The 8,161-nt window shown below is 46.5% G+C and overlaps 1 protein-coding gene across 1 annotated transcript; it reads right to left on the bottom strand.

Moving 5' to 3' along the window:
* Positions 1-2,657: 2,657 nt before the first annotated feature.
* On the bottom strand, positions 2,658-4,103 carry gnrh2 (gonadotropin-releasing hormone 2). The gene is made up of 3 exons (XM_056273438.1): positions 3,962-4,103; positions 2,856-2,939; positions 2,658-2,696 (listed from the first exon to the last, which is right to left on the bottom strand). The coding sequence occupies exons 1-3, from the start codon at positions 4,094-4,096 to the stop codon at positions 2,658-2,660; spliced, it is 258 nt and encodes an 85-aa protein (XP_056129413.1). The 5' UTR covers positions 4,097-4,103.
* Between the last annotated feature and the right edge of the window lie 4,058 nt (positions 4,104-8,161).

The following is an 8,161-nucleotide window of genomic DNA, read 5'->3' as shown; positions in this document are numbered from 1 at the left end:
CTAAAAAATGCGAGTGGCTGCCACGCATTCGCCACACGCTGTTCAACCACAGCCCCCACGGCTATGTCAGACGCATCGGTTGTTAAAGCTATGGACGCCGTAGGTGTGGGATGGGCGAGGAGGGCAGCGTTAGCCAGGGCGCACTTAGCTCCGTCAAAGGCCTGGACCTGTTCGGGAGTCCAGTCGACAGGGTCGTTAGCCTTCTTAAGCCGCAGGGCTTCGTAAAGTGGCTGAAGGAGGTGGGCAGCGCGAGGGAGGAAACGGTTATAGAAATTCACCATTCCCAAGAATTCCTGCAATGCCTTAACAGAGACTGGGCGGGGAAATTCCGCCACCGCTTGCTCCTCAGAAGGCAACGGGACCGCGCCTTGCGGCGAAATGCGGTGACCCAAGAAGTCAATCACCGACAGTCCAAACTGACACTTGGCCGGATTGACTATCAGGCCGTGTTCGTCCAGACGACGGAAAACCTGTTTCAGGTGCGCCAGGTGCTCTTCAGCTGACGGACTGGCCACTAATATGTCGTCGAGATAAACGAACACGAAAGCAAAGTCACGCAACACCGAGTCCATCAGCCTCTGAAAGGTTTGCGCTGCCCCCTTCAAGCCAAAAGGCATGCGCATGAACTCAAAAAGCCCAAACGGGGTGATCACTGCGGTCTTGGGCACGTCCTCTGCGCGCACCAGGTCCACCTTAGAGAAAATAGTGGTACCTGCCAGGCGTATGGAAAAGTCCTGTATGTGTGGGATGGGATAGCGGTCATTGGCGGTGACGTTGTTCAGGCGGCGAAAATCGCCGCAAGGCCGCCACGACCCATCCGCCTTGGGCACCATGTGAAGCGGCGAGGCCCACGGGCTGTTGGAACGCCTCACTATACCCAGACGCTCCATGATGGCGAACTCCTCCTTAGCTATAGCCAATTTTACCGCGTCGAGGCGCCGCGCACGCGCAAAAACTGGCGGTCCCAGAGTGGGAATGAAATGTTCTACCCCGTGTTTAGTAACCGCGGTGGAAAAGGCAGGCGTAGTCACCGATGGAAAATCCGCCAGCAAACGCTGAAAAACATCCCCTAATGGTAAAAAGTTAGCGTGTGTTAACGGCCCGGCTCCCCCTGTCTCGCACGGAACAGTGGCGAAAGACACAGCATCAATTAAACGGCGGTTTGCAACATCCACCTGCAGACCATTAGCACACAGAAAATCCGCGCCGATAATAGGAACAGTAATGGCGGCCACTACAAAGTCCCACTCAAAATGGCGCCCGTGGAAGCAAACAGTCACCAACCTTGTGCCAAACGTCGCAATGGACGAACCGTTAGCTGCACCTAACTGTGGGCCGCCGCCTTCGGCCGACCTGTCTGTCTTAGCAGGAGGGAGTAGGCTCTTTTGCGAGCCTGAGTCCACCAGAAACCGTCTTCCTGACATCGTGTCCTTAATGAAGAGCAGCTCACTACGTCCACCAGCGCCCACAGCTGCTACTGAGCGCTGGCCCTGGAGTTTCCCGCCGCCTCAAACGTGCACGGAGGGACGCAGCGCCTCGCCTTGCCGCCGAACCGCCGGTGGAAGAAACAGAGGCCGCTCCCGCGCCGTCTCCGGGCAGTCACTTCAGCCACCACTGCTGGGTCCGCGTCCTCCGACGTCGGCTGCAGAGGCTCCGATGCCACACTCTGCACAGAGAACCTTCTGGCAGCCAGCAGGACCCGATCGGCCTCCTCAGCCAAACCTCGGCAGTCACCAGCGGCCAGACACGGGGAGTTAGCCAAAGCCGCGCGCACAGGAGACGGGAGCTGGCGCAGGAAAAACGTGCGGGAAAAGGAACCCACCTTCGTCCGAGCCTAGCAGCGACAGCATATTGTCTATGAGATCCACAGCCGTACCGTCGCCCAAACCGGATAGGGAAAGGAGCCTATCTGCCCTCTCTGCGGTAGATAGGCTGTACCTCCGGAGCAGAAGATGTTTGAGGGCGACGTATTTATCGTGTTGCGGAGGGGCGCGCAACAGCTGCATGGCCCGGCGTGTGGACTGCTGGTCCAGCACAGCGATGACCAAATAGTATCTGGAGTCGTCCGCGGAGATTCCACACAGGTGGAACAGCGCCTCGACATGCTGGAACCACGAGGCCGGGTCGCTCTGCCAGAACTCTGGGAGCTTCACAGCCGCGGCGAGAACGGCCGGCTGTGAGAGTTGGGGCGGCGTGGCCGAAGTGGATTCACACTCCTCTTCTGCTCCAAACATGTATCACGTCGGGGTCACCAATGTGGCAGGAATGAGGAAAAACACAGGAGACCAAGGCGAGTTTGATGTTTATTCCTCAACTCCAAAAACCAACTGCAGCAGGAACAACCCTGCACCGGCGAGCCCGGGAACGTAAACCACGCCCCCAGCTCACAGTCCTGCTGGGTGAGAGGCATAGCCCCTAGTGTCCGCCGCAAAACATTCATAATAAAATAGATACTTTATTACAGCATGTTAGATTTGGAACATTTGGAACAAAAAAACAAATTTGTTGACAATAATAATAATAATAATAATAATAATAATAGCAGGCTAGACCCATTAACAAAGCTAATGTTATACAAGAAAAGGTCATTAATGAGGAAGCTTGATCATGTTATTTGTACTTGTTAGGAAAGGAAAGCAAGGTATGGAGGTAGACTGTCACTTCCTCTTCTGGAACTCTCTAGCCACGGCATCCAACTGGAAAAGGAGTTGTGTAGCGTTACATCAGAGCCAAAGACAAACCTTACACATGCCATGCTTACTACTGACCATGCAGTTTATTGTTCTTATGAATATTTTTTTGTTTGGTTTGTCCATCGTATTTCCATGCATCTCTCCTATTTCCAGGTCACTTACGAAAATGTTCCTCAGAATGCTCCTTCGCTGGGGTCTCAGGTAGCTGCATTCCCCTGCCTCACACAGCTTAATCTCCTCGGAAATCTGGGACAAAAGGCAGCGGTAGGGTCTTTTAAATGCTGTCAAGTGGATTTTTTTGGGGGGGGGGTTTCCCTGTTTTTCTCCCCAATTGTACCCAGTCAATTACCCCACTCTTCTGAGCCATCCCGGTCGCTGCTCCACCCCCTCTGCCGATCCGGGGAGGGCTGCAGACTACCACATGTCTCCTCCGATACATGTGGAGTTGCCAGCCGCTTCTTTTCACCTGACAATGAGGAGTTTCTCCAGGGAGACGTAGCGCGTGGGAGGATCACGCTATTCCTCCCAGTCCCCCCCTCCCCGAACAGGCAACCCGACCGACCAGAGGAGGCGCTAGTGCAGCGAGCAGGACACACCAACATCCGGCTTCCCACCTGCAGACTGCAGACATGGCCAATTGTGTCTGTAGGGACGCCTGACCAAGCCGGAGGTAACATGGGGATTCAAACCAATGATCCCCTTGTTGGCAGGCAACGGAATAGACCGCTACGCTACCTGGAAGCCCCAAGTGGAATTTTATTTATATAGCACTTTTCATACAGTGTAAGCTCATGGTGCTTCACTCAACAAATAAAAAAAAAACATGAATACATATTTAAATACATATAAAAGTGCACAACAAATGCAGCATAATTTATCCCAGCCCATCCGCCAACATAAACACACCCACACACCCACTCACTCAAAGAGAAAGAATAAGGGAGGAAGACAGACAGACAGACAGAGATGGAGGCACAAGCTAGTCATAGGCCCGAGAGAGCAGGTCAGTCCTGAGCTTGCTTTTAAAAGATGACACAGTTGCGATATATCTTATATCATCAGGCAGTTTGTTCCAGAGATTGGGCCCATAATAGCTGAATGCACCTTCACCAGATTTACCTCTGATCATGGGCACAGTTAAGAGACCAGTGTCTGATGAGCTAATCGTTCTACTAGGGTTATACTAAGGTACTGTGATACAGTACTTTGAACAAGTAGAAATTCTCGAGTTACTTAGTGACACACACATACACGCGTACTGTTCCCACCTCTGAGTTTGCGAATGAATCCAGCTCTCTCTTGCCTCCAGGGTACCAACCATGGGACCAGTGCTGAGCATTGGACAGCTGTGCCCCCAGACATAGCAGCAGCCCCAGCAGCAACACCATTCGAAGTACATACATGATATTCTTACCTAGGGAAAGACATAGGTTTCAAACACAGGACACGTGCTCATTCAAAGCCAAAGAAAAGAATCAACAAATTTAACAGGGCTCATGACATAACTTATTAGCACTGACTAGAATATGGTTCATTACATTATAAGCTATGGGTTGTCAGTACTTTAGACCTTTAGTGTTTGATAAAGTGAATCCTAAAATATACAAAGGTCTTTCGAAGTTCATTGATCCATCCATCCATCCATCCATCCATCCATTATCTACACCTGCTTAATCTAATTCAGGATCGTGGGACATTAGTTAGTATATATAAACATATTAACATATAGGGTGGCTGCTGTTACAGATGTGTGGCAAAAATAAACAATCAAATTTAGGGAATGATTTCTATACTGTGCCATGTCTTGCGATTAAAATCACTCCACTGACTTTAGGGGTTTTTAGGTAGTAACTTAAGACATCCTAACATTATATGAATGACTGAATGAATGAATAATGATTTACTTCGAACATGTAAATAAGCAGGATATAACATACAGATAAGCCATTGCCAGTAATCTGAAGTGATCAACAAATCCACACATCAAACTCAGTGAACAGATCTCCGTAAGCATCGGATTATTTGTTACATGTTCGAAAAGGAGTAGGAGGAAGTACACACTTATTTGTTCCTACCCCTTCTCACCTACTCTTAAGTTAATTCAGCCACCCTACATTTCAAACTCAATTCCCACTGTACTGTGTAGTTCAAATTCAATAAGTCAATATCCCGATGCCTGGACCACAGCACTACAAGCCCTTCTGCGCTGGTTACCTGTGAGTTTTAGAATTGGTTTTGAGATTTTACTGTTTGTTTTTATAAGTCTTGAGCGGTCTGGCTCCTGCCTATATGTGTGATCTGCCAACTCCCTGTGAGCCTGATGGCTGCTGGAGATCCTCCAGCAGGGCCCTGGTGATGGCTCTAAAGTCTCCACTTGTCACTAACGGTGACCGGGCCTTCACTGTTCGGGCCCCTCAGCTGTGCAACTATATGCCTGCAGACCTCCATCAGACAAACTCAATATCCTCCTTTAAATCTCTTTCTAAGACACTGATGGTATTTGTTGTAATTATTTAAATTATTTGTATCTTCCTGCCTGCCGCCCAATGACTGCTGGGATAGGCTCCAGCATCCCCGTGACCCTGTGTAGGATAAGCGTTTTGGATAATGGATGAATGGATATTCCATCTTGTTTATAGCTTAAGTCTTGGATCTTATTGTAAGTCACTTTGTAACTTTGATTTTGAGATGTGCTATATCAATAAAGTTATTATTATCATTGTTATTATAAATGATGTGCTGATTCTTGATATTTGATGACAACACTAGGCTTGGTGAATAACTACATTAATTGAAATGTGTTGTTCCTGCTCACTCCTTATGATTGACGTTAAAAGCGGAATAAGAAAGCTATTCCAATTAATTATATCAAAATAATAACTTGGGAGTCATGTGAAAGAGACTATTAAATTATCACAACAGGAGAAAACAGACCTTTCTGCAATATAAGCATACCTTCAAGAACCCATTTCCATATGTGTAAAAATTTTTAGAAATATGTAGAACATTATAGAACAAATTGCAGGAAGGCACTAAAAAAATGCTCTAAATTCAGATAAAAAAAGAAAATTTGGAACAAGTTTATGTATGTAGTCAAATGTTGCTCTAAATGCTAAATTAAACACCAAAAGGTTTAAGACTATAAAATGATCCTCCTGCATTATTCAGCCTATGTGCCCCTAATACCAGTACCATTTACTGTAAAATAAAACTATTCTACCACTGACTTATATGCACTGACTTACTTTCTCATAGAGTGCAGTGCAGCTGATTCAAAACTCGAGCGTTCCTACCTTTGTTCCAACTTCTGTTTCTCTATGATGGTTTTGTCACGGTCTGCTTTCCGTGTGGTTCCTCTGCAGGCTCCCCGTTCTTCTACCTCTCAGTCGGTTTGTATTTCACCATTCAAGTACAACAGTGAAGGCTGTTGCATTCTCATGAGCCTCGTCCTCCCCTCCATATATGTACCAAAACTCAAACCTGCCCCTCTCGCTTTTACGTCACTGCGTCACGGTATCGTTTTAGCTCTGCCCTGCCTGTAGCCGACCCCTCTGCTCCTTCAATTCCCAGAGCAGAAATGAGTAATCCTTGGAAAACAAAGGTGGGCATAGGATCTGCTGACCTCCAGTTATCATCTGCAAACAGTGATGACACCCCATCCGAGATACCCATCCTTTTACATGCATCACCTGTTGCATACCAAGACTATATCATCACAACCAGCCAAATCCATGTAACCACACAGAATATCACGACACTGGCTAACAATCCCCTTTTAACAGTCCTAAAACAATTTAACATGTCTAAACGTGTAGTGTGACAACATTTCTGTAAACAGTATCCACCTATTCATGGAGAAAATACATGTAACGTATCAATGTCTTGACAAAATATTTGTGAGGAAAAAAATTGAAGAATTGTACATTCTTATATTCTGACACCAACGCATATGTCCTCTATAATAATTGCGTTATTTAATATTTGAGACCCAAAATACTACATTTAGGCTTTAATGTTGTTGATTCCAGGTCGCAGATACCGAATTGATGAAGTCATTATTGATGAGTCTGATGATGAGTCTAACTGTAACTATTTCCTACATAGTCGTCTTTCCTTGATAATGACTGAATATTTCTACTTTATGGCACTTGTTTTGACTATCACCATGGTCTATCTCAGGTGCTCCTCCTGATCAGGTGAACTCCCTGCATAGGGCAACCAGAAGGACAACTGATGACAAGGTGAACAAACACACCGGCTTCCTAATAATAATAATAATAATAATACATTTTACATTCACATATGTAGTACACTTGATCTGGGGGCAAGGCATAATGCCACCAAAATAACAAAAATAATGATATTAATAATAATCATGATGATAATTACGGCCTTGTGCTGGCTTGGTGGCCTGTCCAGGGTGTCTCCCCACCTGCCACCCAATGACTGCTGGGATAGGCTCCAGGATCCCCGTGACCCTGAGAGCAGGATAAGCGGTTTGGATAATGGATGGATGGACAGTACATTTTATTTGTGTAGCACCTTTCATTGTCACAGACAATCAGAAAGTGCTTGTCAGTGCATTAAAACAAAAACACACAACAACAAACACACTACATAGTTAAATTACAAGCTTTTCTGAGTAAAAGTGTCTTAAGGCCTGTAGAACCTGATAATGTAATAAATTCCCAATAATGTAATAACCCCGATAATGTAATAAAAATCTGCTCTTGAGTCCATTGAAAATGCAATAAAACCTGATAATGTAATAACTTCCTGATAATGTAATAAAGTGCATTTCAGTGATACAGTGGTTGTGAAAAACGGATAAACAGGTCAAAAGTTAATAAACATTCATGCATGTCCAACTTTGACATGTTGGTGGCGCTAGAGCTCTGGAGCTAGAGTTGCCAACACAGTATCACCACTTGAACCCATTAATAGGTGGTCTACTGTTAAATTATTACAATATTGGGGAATTATTACATTATCAGGACCTGCAAAATGAAGGCTAACCTGATCATGTAATAACCTCGTGTTAATGCAATACTTTATTACATTATCGGTAAAAAGTTGATTACATTATCGTCTGGGGGAGTCCTTAGGTGGTCCAGGAGAGCGTTCCAGAGACGGGGGGGGGGGGGGGGTTGGCAGAGCAAAACGTACAGTCTCCCATTGAGCGAAGCTTCGTCCTGGGTATGTGGAGGAGCAAGCTGCTGCCAGACTGGAGATTGTAGGAGGGATTGAGCTGGGTGAGCAGTTCTTCGAGGTATGGAGGTGCATTGCCGTGGATGCATTTGAAGGTTAATAGGGTGATTTTGAAGGTGATTCTGTTGAAGATGGGAAGCCATTGCAGGGGTGATGTGGTGGTGTTTCCACACTCTCATCAGGACCCTGGTAGCTCTGTTCTGGATGTTCTGGAGGCTCCTGCCGGGTGTCCCGATAAAGAGTGCATTGAAGTAGTCCAG

This window comes from Lampris incognitus, chromosome 2 (genome assembly GCF_029633865.1).
Source record: "Lampris incognitus isolate fLamInc1 chromosome 2, fLamInc1.hap2, whole genome shotgun sequence".
Lineage (NCBI taxonomy): Eukaryota > Metazoa > Chordata > Actinopteri > Lampriformes > Lampridae > Lampris > Lampris incognitus.
This window is presented reverse-complemented; position numbering and strand designations above follow the sequence as displayed.

Excerpts from the sequence above, each read along its gene's own strand:
- gnrh2 (XM_056273438.1), bottom strand. The coding sequence starts at position 4,096 with ATGTATGTACTTCGAATGGTGTTGCTGCTGGGGCTGCTGCTATGTCTG. Across the intron at positions 2,940-3,961 it reads ATTCATTCGCAAACTCAGAG|ATTTCCGAGGAGATTAAGCT; the intron begins GTGGGAACAGTA and ends CTTTTGTCCCAG. Across the intron at positions 2,697-2,855 it reads GCATTCTGAGGAACATTTTC|TTGGATGCCGTGGCTAGAGA; the intron begins GTAAGTGACCTG and ends CTCCTTTTCCAG.